This window comes from Archocentrus centrarchus, chromosome 13, assembly GCF_007364275.1.
Source record: "Archocentrus centrarchus isolate MPI-CPG fArcCen1 chromosome 13, fArcCen1, whole genome shotgun sequence".
NCBI lineage: Eukaryota > Metazoa > Chordata > Actinopteri > Cichliformes > Cichlidae > Archocentrus > Archocentrus centrarchus.
Window position 1 is genome coordinate 39,654,362 of NC_044358.1, and position 17,156 is coordinate 39,671,517.

Consider the following 17,156-nt stretch of genomic DNA (forward strand, 5'->3'; position numbering starts at 1 on the left):
ATGCTCTCCTCTCCCTCCCCTCCTGCTGCTGGTAGCAGTGTGACTAGAGGAGCACATGGCCTAAGCGATGCAAGCCAGCACAAACACACATACACAATGACACACTGGTGTTGCACAGCAACTTAACTGGGAGCTATGAACAAGGATGTAAATGGATAAGTGTTTTAAAGCCCAGTGCTTTTTGTATTTCACTGAAATGTGTGACCTTTGCTCTGTTGTATGAAGGTGGTTTGGTGCTGCCTTCTGCATTGTAGATTAAAACTAAAGTCATCCAAAAAATTATTTAAACAAACCAGAATATGTTTTATATTTTAGATTCTTCAAAGTACTGTCCTCTTTCTAAGAGGACAGCTAGAATAGAATAGAATAGAATAGAATAGAATAGAATAGAATAGAATAGAATGCCTTTATTGTCATTATACAGGATGTATAATGAGATTGGAGGGCCACTCCTTTTCAGTGCCATGCAATAGAAAGTCAAACTTTCTAAAATATAAATTAGAACTTCTAAAAATATACAAAAAATAAAATGTTTGAAAATATATAATTGTGAAAAATAAAATAAGTGTATACATATAATAATGAAGATGCTGAGTATTGCACTTGGTGAATGAATACTGGATATTACACAATATAGGAGTGATAGATATTGTTCAGTATGAATAATATAATAATGCACAGAGATGTGGGTCTTGTTACAGTGGGTGAGTGTATGAGTTCAGGGTGGTGATTGCTCTGGTGAAGAAACTGTTATGGAGTCTGTTTGTTCTGGCTTTGATGCACCTGTAGTTCCTGCCAGAGGGCAGCAGGTCAAACAGTTCAAAGCCAGGGTGTGAGCTGTCCTTGATAATGTTTCTGGCTCTGCTGGGGCAGCGGGAGGTGTAGATGTCCATCAGGGAGGGGAGAGGGCAGCCAACAATTCTTTGTGCTGTCTTGACTACCCTCTGAAGCCTCACCCTGTCTGCCTCAGTGCAGCTGCTGTACCGTACTGTGATACAGTACATCAGCAGACTCTCAATGGATGAGTGTTAGAAGGTCAGCAGCAGGTTTGAGTCCAAGTTGTTCTTCCTGAGGACCCTCAGGAAGTGGAGTCGCTGCTGAGCCTTCTTGATAACAGCTGTGATGTTATCTGACCAAGAGAGATCAGCAGAGATGAGGACACCAAGAAACCTGAAGGTGTGGACCCTCGCCGTTGATGTAGAGGGGGGGGCTGGATCAGCCCTGTTTGCTTTACACAGCTTGGCATTTTCTCAGTCAGCTTTATGAGGCAGTCACCTGGACTGGCTTTCAGTTAACAGCTGTGCCTTGTCAAGAGTTAATTTCTTGCCCTCTTAATGTGTTTGAGACCATCGGTTGTGTTGTGAAGTGGTAGAGTTAGTGTACAGTGAACAGCCCTATTTGAGTAATGTTCTGATCCATATTATGACAAGAACTACTGAACTAAGTAAAGAAAAATGTCAGTCCATCATTACTTTAAAAACTGAAGGTCAGTCAATCTGAAAAATTTCAAGAACTTTGAAAGTATCCTCGAGTGCAGTCACAAAGACCATCAAACGTTATGATACAACTGTCTCTCCTCAGGACCGCCCCAGGAAAGGAAGACCAAGAGTTCCCTCTGATCCACAGGATGAGTTCATCAGAGTTACCAGCGAGAAACCGCAAGTTAACAGCACCCCAGATAAGAGCCCAGCCAAATGCTTCACAGAGTTCAAGCAGCACACACATCTCAACATCAACTATTCAGAGAAGACTGTGTGAATCTGGACTTTATGGTCAAATTGCTGCAGAGAAGCCATGTCTTTGTAAGACACAGAAAAGTTGAGTAGATGGTTCCTACATGTGTAGTTCCCACTGTGAAGTATGGAGGAGGGAGTGTGATGGTATGGGGGTGCTTTGCTGGTGACTGTCATAATTCTGGGGTTTGACCCATCATTTTGTATTTTGGACTTTTGAGTTTTTTCCTCATTATCGTTTTGTTTTCACCTTTGTATTTCTGTATTATGTTCCTCTGTTCTTATTATGTGGAGTTTAGTTTTCCTTACCTGCCTCGTGCTCCCTTTCATGTCCCGTCTGAGTGGCTGTTTGTTTGTATCCCATTGTGTGTGTGTGCTTCTCCATGTTTTGTCAAGTGTGTGAGTGTGTCTTGGTTGGTCTCCTACTGTTTTTTTTTTGTTTTGTTTTTTTTGACTGTCCCTTGTCCCGTGTGCTTTGTGTCCAGTTTTGCTTCCCTTGTGTCATTCGTCTAATTTGGTTCACCTGTTCTTCCCTGCTGTCTCTCCCCTAATTGTGTGTATTTAAACCCTCAGTTCTTCTCTGTTCCTTGTCACGTCAAAGTCTTTGTTTCCTGTCAGCTCTGTGTGTGTGTGTGTGTGTGTGTGTGTGTGTGTGTGTGTGTGTGTGTGTGTGTGTGTGTGTGTGTGTGTGTGTGTGTGTGTCTGCACTGAACCCTGCTGTGTTGCTAGCTGACTACCAGCTTGTGTTAATGGGAGACCACAGTTAATCCCTGGGAGCATTTCCCAACCACATCCACCCCCACAACCCCCACTCCTCCAATTCCTCAGCTCCCCACTCATCAGTCTCTTTGTGGTGCACTAGTACACTACAGTAATCTCAGCGGTCCACTCATTTAGTCTTAATCTACTCACTGTCCTCTCACCATAACTAACCTCCAAGGCACACACACACAAAATCCCAATGTCTTTTCCGTCCGCTCCCAGACATCCCAGCTGGACTTCACAAGGACAAGTGAGGTTAAAGCCAATCTAGCCTCAATTTGATGTCATCTACTTGTTGTGAAGTTGTAATAAAAAAGCATTTATTGAATGAATGAAGAGGCAGTTCATTTGGAAAGTACTGTCTGGTAGCTGGCAGATGTTTGCCTTCATCATAACAAATGTACAGGTGTTTACACTATTTTATGGATTGAAGTTAGGGGTATGGCTGGCATTACCAATGGGTGGATGCCGGTACAGGCTGCTATAGCTGGCAGCTGTCTGCTAGGCCTCACCTCTGTTAATTTCACTCAGCTGGACCCTGAACACCATTTTCAGTGGAATCATCTGAAAAATAATATGTCTTGCTTTGAGACACAGCACATCCAAGATGTTTATGCTCCAGTTTTGGTCAATGAAATTCAATTTTTTTTGTTAGTCTGTCAGTTAGTCGCATGTATGTGCCTGGCATCTTTGCAATTTATAAATGCAGCTTGCTAACTAAGCTGGCTGGCCTTTCAGGGGTGCTCAATTAATTTTCCCAAGGTGCCACATGAGACTGCTGTGGGGGGCAGCACTAATAAGCTTGTAAAGAGATAAAAGTATAATGAGCAGAACTGAGTTCACCTTACTGGTGCAACCCTCCACAGCAGTCCCAGTTTCATGTGGCCTCTTAGGAAAATTAATTGCCCACCCCACCCCTAACTTAGCATACTACACTCTCATCCAAATATGGTCAAACACTAATGCTGAATCCCAAGCCAGAGGTTGGCATGGTTCCCACCAGCACCTTAACTATCTCGACTTTCCCTGTTTGTTCACAGAGTAGGTTCACAGCAGTTCACCTAGATTCTTATGGCCCGCCCGGTGCAGTTTAACTTAGTTCATTTTTATAGTTCAAATTTAAAACTATGCCATCTAAAGCACTTTGCCTGAAAGTGTCTAAAAATCTCATTTCTGATGGCAGAATTTAAAATTTCTTCTCAAATTCTTTTTTCCCTACTCGACTGCGACACCTTTGATGTTTTTAAAGAAGCCAACTAAAGCTATGAACTTAAATTCTCTTTTACATAACACAATTTGCAACAGAAAATAAGTTTATATTGCCAAAAGTTCTAACAAGTGATAAATAGAGAAAACAGTCATTTACAGAGCTATGATAGGGTGGAACTCATTACCAGTTTATATTCTATATCAGGGTACTAAAGAGCAAAACTAATAAAAATTTCTGCATAATGAAGATCACTGATGGAGACGGGATGTATATGTTATGAATACGAACCCAAACTTGTAACCCCGATTTTAGAACTGAAGCATAAATATGTAAATTGGACATGCAGTAACATAATCCAATAGAAATCATACTGGAGAATATTATGCTTTTCACCTCTAACCTTGTGTCTGACAAATTTTCTTGCTTTCAGCAGCAGAGAATCAGTCTGTTTAAAGCATGCAAACTGCTGAAGAAATTCCTGATTGCACTGAGTTTTATGTCAGGTTTGGGCCCCCACCCATTCACCCACCATATTCATCTGTCCCTCTTCCTTATTCTCCTTCTGTCCTATGTACACACTTCCTCCTCCCCCCAGCTAAGACACACTAACACACACATGCACTGTACCAGTTCTGTTCTAATCTGGGGTCGACCCCTCAACTTGCCCCCTACCTCCCCTACCCCCCAACACACACAAACACACACACACACACACACACACACACACACACACACACACACACACACACACACACACACATCTCCCTCTCTTCCTCACCATCTACCCACTTCTCTCATTTGCCCACTCCCCATCTCTCTGCCCCCCCCCCCCCCCCCCCCCCCCCCCCACACACACACACACACACACTCCTCCCAATCCCAGCACTGTGTTAATCTGGTGCTGGTCTGACGGTCAGCACTTTGAGCAGCAGACAGACAGCTTGGCTGTAATCCCCTGAGTGCCACAGATGGAGCACCACTACACAGACCTTGGGGAAGGTGAATGCACAGTTGTGTACAAATACACACACATAAACACGCACACACGCTGAAGCACACACATGGACAAAAGCATAAAATGAGAAGAAGAATAACTATGGCTATACCTCTTAAATGTGTGCAGAGTCCATTACATGCTCAGCTATTAGGGCAGTAGTGGTTTCACACGATGCTTCTTCACTTTTAGTGCTGAATGTTTCTGATGAACAAAGAAAAACAAGAGAGGCTGACATTGCAATCAGTGGCAAAAAACATATACAAATAATCCACACAATAATTCATCATTATTGTGGCTTAGAGCAATAAAGTCCTGGTTCTCCTGCTGCCACCATGCCAACATTCAGGTCCAAATCCTGAAAGAAACAATTCTTTTGATATGCCGCCATGAAATCCTACAGCTAACAATTAGCAAGGCTTTAGCTGTTGTTTTTTTTTTTCTCCTTTCATTCAGAATAAATTATTTCATGTATAATTAGCTGGGTAACTGTGTAATCTGGGAAAAATGTGCGGCAATTTGGGACATACTTGGATATTGTGCCACTAACATGGGATGTTTGAGTCTGATACTGGTATGAATACTTCAAATAATCCAATACAAATGCATCCGGTGATTGTCATTTTTTCAATATAAATACATAAACAGAGACAAAGCTACATATAAAGTTAACTTGTGGTTACCTTTCCAGCAGAAAGCTTGTCAAAGCTATTGATCAGCTGATATTTACATCAAAACAATCACCACTCACCTAATGTCAGTTGCTATATTGAGGGTGGAATTTAAATAAGAACGCAGGGGTGTTGGGCAGCAGTCAAGATGGAGACCCTGGTGGTCCAGTCCCTGAGGTCCAATCCCTGGCTGTTGGACCTAGCACTGGGAAATGGAATGTCGCCTCTGAGGTGGGGAAGGAGCCTGAACTACTGTGTGAGGTTGAGAGATAACAGACAGATACAGCTGCCCTCACCTCAAAGCATGGCTTGGACTCTGGAACCTGCCTCCTTGAGAGTGGTTGGACTCTTTTCCAATATGGAGTTGCCCTCAGTGAGAGGCAGTTGACAGGGGAGGGTATTCTTTACCCCATTCACTGCCTGTACGTTGGGGTTTTCCCCGGTGAACGAGAGGGTCACTTCCTGTGTGTTCAGGTCGGGGAATGGGACCATACTGCTGTTTGCTGTTTCAGAGAACCCAGCCTCCTTGGAGCCATTGGGCAGGGTACTCAGGGTGCCACAAGACTTCAACACTGTCATGGGCAACAACAGTGACACCTGGAGGGGTGTGACTGGGAGGAACAGTCTGCCTGATCTCGAGTGGTGTTCCGTTACTGAACTTCTGTGCTAATTACACTTTCTCCATAATGAACACTGTGTTTGAGCATAAGGTTGTATATAAGAGCACGTGGCACCAGAACATCCTAGGTCGCAAGTTGTTTCATCGGATCTGCAGCCATATGTCTTGGACAGTCAGATGCAGAGAGGAACTGAGCTGTTAACCGATCATCACTTGGTGGTGAGTTGGATCAGGTGACATGGGAGGATGCTAGACAGTCCTGGTGCACCTAAACGTGCAGTGAGGGTGTGCTGGGAGTGCCTGGCAGAGGCCCTGGTCTGTGAGATCTTCAACTCCCACCTCTAGTAGAACTTCGACAGCATTCCAAGGAAGGTTGAGGACATCGAGTCCAAATAGACCATACTGCAAGGAGCTGCAGTCACCAGGTGATTGGTGCCTCTTTAGGTAGTAATCCCTGAACCAGATGGTGAATGGAAGGGAGCTGTCAAGCTGAAGAAGGAGCCCTAATGAGCTGGACTCCAGAGGCAGCTGACAGGTACCAACAGGCCAAGTAGAGTGCAGCTTTGGCAGAAGCTGAAGCAAAAATATGGGTGAGGGAAGAGTTTAGTGAGGCCATGGAACAAGACAGCAATATTGAAGCGATTTTGGCAAACCATCAGGTGACTCAGGAGGGGAAAGCAGTGCGCTACTCAAACTGTGTATATAGGGTTCTGCTAACTTCAACTGTGGATATAGTCGGACAGTGGAAGGAATACTTTGAGGATATTGCCAATTCCACTGACAAACCTTCTGCAGAAAAAGCAGAGTCTGGGGACAAAGGGGACGACTCGCCCATCACTAGTGGTGAGATCACTGAAGTAGTTAAACAACTCCCCTGGGGTGGATGAGATTCTACCTGAATTCCTGAAGATGTTGTGGGGCTGTCTTGGTTAACACGCCTCTGCAATGCTGCATGGAGATGGTGACTCTGGATTGGCAGACTGGGTTGGTGGTTCCCATCTTTAAGATGGGGGACCAGAGGGTGTGCTCCAATTACAGGAGGATCACACTACTCAGCCTTCTTGGGAAGGTCTGTGCCAGACTATTGGGGAAGAGATGCCGTCAATCAAACCTCAAATTTAGGAGGAACAATGTGGTTTTCATCCTGGTTGGTGAACACTGGACTGGCTCTTTATACTCTTGAGCATATTCAACAGTATGTGAAAGTTTACACAACCAGTCTACATGTTTTTCATGGACATGAAGAAGGCATTTGGCCGTTTTTTTAGGAGTATGCTGTTATGGTACATTGGGAGTATGCGGTGTCTGGCCCATTGCTACCAGCCTATCAGTCCCTGTACAACTGCGATGAGAGCTTGGTCCGTAAAGTCAGTCGGATTAATTCCTGGTGGGTGCTGAACTTCACCAGGGCTGCCCCTTGTCATTGATTCTGTTCCTAAAATCTGGTGCTCTCAGGATCTTGTCTCTGCTTTTTGCAGATAATGTGATTCTGTTGGCTTCATCAGGTGGTGGCCTCCAGCTCACACTGGAGTGGTTCACTGCTGAGTGTAAAGCAGCAGGTATGAGAATTAGCACCTCCAAGTCAGAGGCCACAATTTTTAGCCGGAAAAGGGAAATCTCACTTATGTTGACAGGCTCCGGATAGTGACTGCAAGAATAAGATCATGGATACAAGTGGCGGAAATGAGAGTCCTCCAAAGGGTGACTAGTCCACTACGCCTCTACACTGAAAGGAGCAAGTTGATATGGTTTAGGCATTTGACTGGGAAGCTTCCTGGGTGTTTCCTGGGCAAGGTGTTCCAGGTATATCCTACAAGAAGCAGGCTCCGCGGTAGACCCAGGACATGCTGGAGAGATCATTTAACTCAACTGGCCAGGGAATGCTTCTTTGTTTCCTACCCCTGCAACCTGGCCTTGGATAAGTGGAAGGAAGATGGATGGATGGATGGATGGATGGATGGATGGATGGATGGATGGATGGATGGATGGATGGATGGATGGACACTGAAGAAATTATAAAGGATAAAAGAAAACTGTGAAAACTAGTCATGATATCCCACTCCAGGTTTTCCAACTGGAATGTGCTTTAACACTGAAAGATAGTGAATACAGCATAAGGTGGAGAATAATATGAATTTGTTAATTTTAATATTAATGAATAAACAGCCTGTTATATTTAGTCTGACTCCACTGGACTGAACTAAAAACTAAATCCTGTCAGATGGAGTAGTTTTTGTGAGAATGCAAATCTCATGGAAAAAAAGGAATAAATCACTGTGTCTTGTATGAAAGTTATTGAAACAGTATTTGCTCATTAAAAACATGTGAACTGTTGATTAGAAGTGACACCAGACAGACGTGGTGACCAAAAGCGATCGCTCGTCTGTGGGTTTGTGGGTGCGCATTGTTACATGTTTGTAAGTCTGCACCAATGTACAGTAGTTGGTCAAAACAACAGGATTAAAAGCTGGTGTTTGATTAGATGTTTGTTTGTCTGTGCGCGTCTCTTTGTAATCAGTATAGCTGAGGTCACAGTGACATGCAGCGACATGGGCGATGTGTGCCTATTTTATTGTGATGAACATGGCTGAGGGCATGGCTTTATCCCTTTTAATCAAGGGAGTAGAAGGATGAAATGAAACACTGATGAGGGGAGTGATGTCAACCCAGGAAGGGAGTCTCGCATCTTTGTGTGTGTGTGCGTCCCTGCATGTGTGTTTTATGTGTGTGTGTTAGGGAGAGGCCCATAAAAATATTCAAAGGCAAAGATTAGTGGACAAAAAAGTGAAACCTGATGATATAATTGAACTTTAGGTCAATGTTATTCTAAGTTTGGGTAATCATAGTAGTATAAGACAGATGCAAAAAATATACATGTAATTTCATATATATGCTCATTGTAGTTTCGGAACAAACTTGGTGTAAGTTTACAAACACTGTGTTGTAGTGCCATCTAGTGGTGCCACTGCCATTAGAGTAATATAAGGAACTTGAATTCCAGATACTCTGAACCTTCATACAGCTCATTTCAAAGACATACCTTTAAGGTTGGGATCACATCTTGGGGGCAGTTTATCATTGTGTGAAAATGAATAGTCTTCAAGTATTTCTTTGAATATTTAAAACTTGCCAACAGCACAGACAGGCTGCTCTTTTAAACAAGACCAGCAACCAGTTTACATGTAGACTGTGAGCCCAAATGCAGTCTCTTAATATATTATTGATCTCTTTTCTGCAATGCAGCTAAACTGTTGTAGAAGGTTATGGGTAAGTAAACAGCGGCCCTCTTTCGATGAACATGTATAAAAAAAAAAAAAATCGACATTAATAAATTGTATGTATTTATGTACCACAGACACAGGGGAGTGTGTGTAACATCCATTTATTACCACCTTATATGACAAATCTGGAAATTACAAACATTGTTTAATTGAAACATTATCCTCAACATTTAAAAAAAGAAGCTCAAAGCAAAACAAAAAAAAAAACAAAAAAAACAAAAATTAAGTTCATAGGGGTGATAAGTCAACCTGAGAAACGGTGTAAGGATGATCAATTGATCCAGAGTGAAAAAAATATAAGCACAGGGGGGACGTATACAGGAAACATGACTATTATTAGTCATTCATTGCTGATTTAGAATATCCTTCACATTTTAATCAGTCATTTTATTTGAAAAATAATTTTTACACTTTGAGAACTCTTGGTTTTAAAGTACAAACCATGTTGAGCCTTTGCTATAAAAAGGTCTTAGTATTAAAAAACTTGCCACTGCTAAAAAAAGTATCTGACACCATTTGAGCTCTTAAGCTTTGGCTTTAAATAATTTGAAGAACCCAATTTGAACACGACAGACAGACAGGTGAGGTTAAACTCTACAAGAGTGTCTACAAGATGATCAAACTTTGGTGTCAGTCAGTAGCGTCACATTTCAGTAGAAAATTTTTTTTTTTAATCTGCTTTTTATTTTTGTTCTGTTTTAATCTGTTTCATCCCCCCCAACTCTGTGTCAAATAGTTTGAAAAATAAAATAAAACAAAACAAAAAAAATCCCAAGTGTGAGACTTATTTGGAAAGACAAAACCCAACACGATGAATAACAGCAATGATCTGTATGGTGATCATAAAACTACTTCCCCAAGATGCTGATAGACTGTATACAATTTGCTGTGGTGATCAGAGCCAACACTCATGCAGACACATACAAGGACAGAAAATCCAGGTTTGGCGCTCCGGAGCAGAATCGAACCATATCTGAGCGGAGGCTGGCAGGACAGGAAGCAGGACAAAAGGAAGAGGCAAGTTCTTCTAGCACCCTGCAGAAAGGAGACCAGAGTCCCCCCAGCAGAAAAAAATAGCCATCCTTTCCTCCTGCTTGTCCTTCCCACATTTGCATTGCTCTACCCGTGTTTCTCCTCACTTTATCCACAAGTTACCCACTCCCTCACAGAGTCTTTTAGAAACAGTGCAAACTAGGAAATGTGTGCTTGAGGAGATCTCATCACCAAAGAGTCGGTACATGCACAAAAAGAGAGTACCCTAGAAGTTTGCTGCTGAGAGCACTAAGAAAAACACGACTATACACTTTAATTATAATATAATCAGTTTTCCTCTACACACTACTAACACGGGGAAGGAGGGCAGGTGAGGGGCAGAGGGACGGAGAGGCAGAAAGGTGAAGGAAGGACAGAAAGTGGTGGAAAGGAGAAAGATCAAGAGGGAGAGGGGGAGAGAGAGAGCACTTAAGCGCGCTCTCCGCGGATGCGACGTGCCAGCTGGATGTCTTTGGGCATGATGGTGACACGCTTGGCATGGATGGCGCACAGATTGGTGTCCTCAAACAGACCCACCAGATAGGCCTCGCTGGCCTCCTGCAGAGAAGAGGAAATGCAACAGTTGTCAGAAGAGCTGAAACAATCAGTTGACTGACCACTTCTGGCTTTGGTATTTTTATTACACTTTTATTACAGATCATTAATTTTGACACATAAAACTAGGTACTAGACAACTATGTGTGTGCACATCTAACTGCAAAATTTACTCTAGCAATTTTGGTTTTAGTCCCATTTTCAGCACAGAAAAGAAAAAAAAAAAAAGCCCAATAAGACAGTAGTGTACTTTCTGTACTTTCTTTAAAAACTGCATAAAGTAACACTGCCTCTCTCTTGTTTTGTCAACACTGATCACACAGCTTCAACTGAACTTCGCATGGTGGCAGAAAAGGTTCAGATTGTGACTGCACAGCTGATTAAATGTCAATATTGTGTGAGTTAACACATTACACACATTTATTCAAACTGACAGAGTGTCTGGCAAGCTTTAAAAGATAACCCTGCTAGCATGCTATAACCAATGGTCCGGTAGGGGATGCATTTATTTAGACAGAGGCCTGGTCTTGTTAGACAATCCTGGTAATACTTTGGTTTACAGAAGAAAATATGTAGGAACACCTTATCCAATGTTGTGTGTGTGTGCAGAAATCTTTAAAGCTACTTGACAAAATTTTCAGAAGGATACTCCTCCTGAAAGCCACACTTCATACTGACCTGCAGAGCTCCAATGGCTGCACTCTGGAAACGCAGGTCAGTCTTGAAGTCCTGGGCGATTTCCCTCACCAGGCGCTGGAAGGGCAGCTTGCGGATCAGCAGCTCAGTGGACTTCTGATAACGACGGATCTCACGCAGAGCCACAGTACCCGGCCTGGAGAGGAGAGGTACAAATTAAACAGGGGAGCCAGCTTTGACTTACAGTGAGCATTTGCAACAGTAAATACATTTTGGCAACTGCAGACTTCAGGGATAGGCTGGAAAAAAACAACACAAAGACACAAAGACCCATACAGTAGTTTGAAAAAATTTTATGATTTGGTTTCAGCTTTTCTTCATATGCATGGCCAGGTCTCACTTTAAAATGAGGTTTTTAATCTCAATTAGATTTTTAACTGGACAAATTAAGGATATACGTGTCCCTATAATTATAAAATAGATAACTTATGGTTTAGAATGTCTTCTTGGCCATTTTTGCCTGCCTCACCTGTAGCGATGGGGCTTCTTGACACCACCAGTGGAAGGGGCGCTCTTGCGAGCAGCCTTGGTGGCCAGCTGCTTACGTGGAGCTTTACCTCCAGTGGACTTACGGGCAGTCTGCTTGGTACGGGCCATGGCTACTACAGATCACCTGAAGAGTAAGGGAAAAGGGTGAATACTTTGGTTGAATTAGTAAAAGACATTTCATTGATGGCATCTCATTTTTTCTTGTGCTGTCCTTTTCTTGTTAAGATATAAAAATGCACTAAATTCTTAAATGGCTCCAATAATGCAAATACAGTAACCAGAAAACTGTTATTACTGCATTTTGTTGATGTACTCCTATTGCCGTGGAGAAAGTCTGCTCAATAATGCTAATTTAAAATAATATTAGGCAGTTATTTATCACAGCATTCACAGTATTTAAGTTTGAACAGGCAACTTGGATTAAAGTCAACTTTTCCAGTAAATAAACAACAGTACCCGTTCGCGATCAGCCAGACAAACGTCAATCAAAGTTGATAGACGATACTATTGGCTGACGTACCTAAAAATACAACCAATTAGCCAACCAGTAGACAGAAGCTAAAAAGTGGGCGGGCTCTTCAGCTACCTTCCACTGTTGCTAAGGTCCGCCCACCTCGCTCTGATGATGGCGGCGGTTTGATGCGCAAACGGGATAAAGACTCAGGGCAGAAGAGCAAACGAGTAGCACATAAACAACTTGAATTTTACATCTAACCGCCGCTCCAGCGAATCGGAAAACGAAAAAACAAGAGAGAGTACATGTTAAGGAACTCATAGGTGAACACAGGAATGCCGAACGGCCCCTAACGGCTGCGTAGAACCGAGCTGAACCGGCGCATAATTTGAAACAGGATTTCTCCTCCTGTGAGCGGCGGCGGAGGAGCCTGCACTCACCGCCGCTCCGACAGCCGTGTGTGTTATTTTCTCACACGACGAAAACAGCTTTTTTCCTTCTGTTAAATCTAACTGTAAATTCTAAATTATAAAACAAAAAAAAATTACAATGTTCAGGTACAAACCAGGGGCTATATTTCAGAATGCTTACCTAGAGGGGAAGTGGAGAGAAATGTGTCGCTTGGCTGTATTTTCTTCTTCGTATCCACAATGGGAAGCAGCGTCCAGCGGGAAAATGGCCGCCGCGTCAATCATGTGTCCCACAATGCAACGGCGTTAACAGCACTCCTGCGCTTACCGCCGGTGTGACAGGTGCTGCTCGAAACCGACCACGGATCGTCCGTTTTTATTGAACAAAGTTGGGGATTTAAAACTAAAACTAAAACTAAATGGAGAATACGCAAGTGCTCACGTTGCGTTTGAGTGCCGTCGGAAAAACGCAGGAGCAACAAATGAAACCGAGCTGTGCTATCAGGATCGGGGTTTCCTACCTGTGACAGGCCAAAATGTCCCATATTAGAAATATAATTTATTTATTTTTAAAAGGAGTGACTTAAAAAGTACAAAGAAGTGTCCTCTATCGTTTTTCAACTCAACTCAACTTTTATTGTCACAGATGGAGAACTGACACTATGTTAACCATGACCCACGGCGTGCAAATATATGCAATATACACAATATACGCACAATATACGCAAAATATACACAATACACACAATATATATATATATATGTGCAGCAGAAGATTGCAGAAGGGAGAGTTCAGCTTCCTGACAGCCCGGTGGATGAAGCTGTTGTTCAGTCTGGTGGAAGAGGCTTGCTGGCTCCTCCTAAACCTCCTCCCTCATTTCAGGAGACTGAAGTGGCTGTGCTAGGGATGGGTGGCTGGGGTCGCCCACAATGCTGGCTGCTCTGAGGGCAAGGCAGGTGTTGTGGATGTCCTGGAGGAAGGGGAGTGGGGAGCAGATGATCTTTTCAGCTACCTTCACTATATGCTGCAGGGTTTTCTGTTCAGAGGCTATGCAGCTTCTGAACCACACAGTGGTTTTTGAATTGAATTCTGAGACATTTTTTAAGGGTAATTTATACTAATCACTGCAGTTGTTTGAATTTATAATAAAAAAGCATGTAAACATGCACTGGATGTTGGATCATACACTGGAATTTTATACATACTGTGTGTGTGTGTGTATATATATATATATATACATATATATATATATATATATACATATATATATATATATATATATACATATATATATATATATACATATATATATATATACATATACATATATATATATATATACATATATATATATATACATATACATATATATATACATATACATATATATATATATATATATATATATATATATATATATATATATATATATATATATATATATATATATATATATGTGTGTGTGTGTTTGTGTATATTTCACCAAACATTTTCCTTCAGGTATGTAGAACCTTTACAAATATATGCAAAATAACTGGATGCCTTTTACTTGCTTGCAAATACAATCACTTAAACAGCTTATTTAACCACAAGATTCTGTTTATTATGTTTGTATGTGAATTCTGGAGTACAAATATTTTGCTCTTAAAAATGACTGAAACATAAATCAAGAACACAGTAGAAAAACAAACAAACAAAAAAAAAAAAGGTTACCATATCAACCTGAGATAGGAACAAAAAGTCATAACATTACCTGGACATGATAAACGTGGCTGAAAAGTAAAATATGATCAACAAAGGTCTGCTACATATACGCCGCTCATAGTCCGTCCAACCATGCAGTGTCATCACAGCGCAATGACGTCTCCAATTGACAACCAGAATCGATTTTTTAATCTTGATACATCAAACAGCAACAGTAGAAATACACCATTATTGTAAAAAAAAAAAAAAAAAAAAAAAAAAAAAAAAAAGCAAAAGAAAACTTACTACTTTTACAACAAATTTCTAATTTTATTTTTAAAGAAAACTCAGAAGACCCATTATATCAATGTATGTGTCCACCTGAAGATGAAAATGTCTCAATCTTAATGCTAATTCCTATTCCCATTTCTGATCATACACTATTCTTGGTTTGCAAAAACATCTTATTCATAGAGGTCATAAGGTATTCCTGCGGCTCACTAATTAGAACAGATGAGTGTGATTCAAAGTACATGAAGATACCTCTAAGGAAAATCTGCTACTGGTAGCACCAAAGAAGACATGATCACACATTTACGGTTATCACAATCATGATATATATAGAGAACCTCAAACCAAACTACTAAGTATAGGAGGAAGGAAAAGGAGAAATGAGCGGTGACAGGACAGGATAGCGTGTAATAAATCAAAGCATTTTAAGCGCGCTCTCCGCGGATGCGACGTGCCAGCTGGATGTCTTTGGGCATGATGGTGACACGCTTGGCGTGGATGGCGCACAGATTGGTGTCCTCAAACAGACCCACCAGATAGGCCTCGCTGGCCTCCTGCAGGTGGCACAAAAATAAAACATGAGTAGCATTTTGATAAAAAAAATTACAAAAAAAAAAAAAAAAGTTCTACAAGGGAGCAACACTGACCTGCAGAGCTCCGATGGCTGCACTCTGGAAACGCAGGTCAGTCTTGAAGTCCTGGGCGATTTCCCTCACCAGGCGCTGGAAGGGCAGCTTGCGGATCAGCAGCTCAGTGGACTTCTGATAACGACGGATCTCACGCAGAGCCACAGTGCCCGGCCTGGAGAGGAGAGGCATAAATTAAACTGAACCGCAAGTCAGCTTTGTCTCACAGTGAGCACCTGCAACAACACAACAGCTGCCCCCTAGCTGATGACAGATGCCTGCTCTTATTTCTTTAACCGCACACTCTCACCTGTAGCGATGGGGCTTCTTGACACCACCAGTGGAAGGGGCGCTCTTGCGAGCAGCCTTGGTGGCCAGCTGCTTACGTGGAGCTTTACCTCCAGTGGACTTACGGGCAGTCTGCTTGGTACGGGCCATGGCTACTACAGATCACCTAAAGAAGAGTAAGGGAAAAGGGTGTATTAATAATAATAATTAGTACTTTATTTAGCCCGAATCTGGGATATTCTTTTGTTACAGCAATACTAAAGGTATTATAAACAGCTATTGCATGTGGTATTAATTAAAAGACAAGATTTATTTTACATGTGCAACGTTTGGCTCAGAATGCAGAATATGTGTACAGGCTGCGAATAGTAATTAATTATCTGGCTGTATTTACAATGATGAAAGTTTACATTAACATGACAGCTTCCACTCTTCCACGGGAGCTTTTTTTTTTTAATACCCGAGGTGGCTTATGCAATGGCTGTAGGGAAAAAAAGACAGCATGGGTATCCAATCATAACTGAGCTCTTTATCAGGTAATCCAGTCACATTCTGGATTTGGGCCTCGGGGCGGGACATAGTCAATCTGCCAACCATTCACAACGCGGGGTTTCCCGGACAAACCTCGCCCCTTGCGCACCGAACGTGGGTTCGTTCGTTTCTTCACAGTGGGCTCTCCGCTTGCTCACGCGTCACGCGTTTTTCATTCAAAATGAGCTATTTTAAAGGAAAACCAGACGACCCCGCCCACCCCGGCGGCCCCGCGATGGCAAACTAGCGCACCTAAGATGATGGCTGGCTGCTTTAGCTCGAAGAACGTAAACGGGAAGGAAAAAATTGCTGTAGCAAACGAAGAGGGTGATGATAAAAACGACGGAAGAATATAAAAACCGCGACATGAAAATGGAATGTACGTTTCGAGGACGATACTAGACAAGTCAGGGGATCGATTGATGAACAATATTTAGTCAGATGACCCCTCACTTTAGGCGCATTTCCGAGTCAAATCCGACCGGATCACAAGTGCTTTTTAGGTCCCTCACTCCCCGAGCAGGGACATAATAGCTCGACTGCCCTGCGGTTTCTTTTTCGTCGAAAATAAACGGGAAAAACACATAATTTCCAAACTAACTTGACATTAAAATATAGCAGGGAGTTTTATTCAAGCAGTGATACTCACCTTTGAAAACTTGGTCACAGATTGCCGCCTAAAACTGGGGATGTGTTGTTGAGTCTCTTAAGCGTTGTTCTCGCAATAAAACGAAGGGAGGAGAAAAAAAGGAAAAAGAACATATGAAAGCAAGAGGAGACACGTTTCCCATGATGCACCTGGGACAAACATGCTCCACACATGCTGTAAC

The 17,156-nt window shown here is 42.2% G+C and overlaps 2 protein-coding genes across 2 annotated transcripts; both read right to left on the reverse strand.

The window, feature by feature from the left end:
* Positions 1–9,354: 9,354 nt before the first annotated feature.
* Positions 9,355–13,240, reverse strand: LOC115790025 (histone H3.3). Its single transcript, XM_030743671.1, has 4 exons — positions 13,088–13,240; positions 12,023–12,166; positions 11,536–11,689; positions 9,355–10,860 (listed from the first exon to the last, which is right to left on the reverse strand). The coding sequence occupies exons 2-4, from the start codon at positions 12,148–12,150 to the stop codon at positions 10,732–10,734; spliced, it is 411 nt and encodes a 136-aa protein (XP_030599531.1). The 5' UTR covers positions 12,151–12,166; positions 13,088–13,240; the 3' UTR covers positions 9,355–10,731.
* A 1,248-nt stretch (positions 13,241–14,488) lies between these two features.
* Positions 14,489–17,126, reverse strand: LOC115790026 (histone H3.3). Its single transcript, XM_030743673.1, has 4 exons — positions 16,976–17,126; positions 15,818–15,961; positions 15,529–15,682; positions 14,489–15,435 (listed from the first exon to the last, which is right to left on the reverse strand). Exons 2-4 carry the CDS (start codon positions 15,943–15,945, stop codon positions 15,307–15,309), a joined length of 411 nt encoding a protein of 136 aa, XP_030599533.1. The 5' UTR covers positions 15,946–15,961; positions 16,976–17,126; the 3' UTR covers positions 14,489–15,306.
* Between the last annotated feature and the right edge of the window lie 30 nt (positions 17,127–17,156).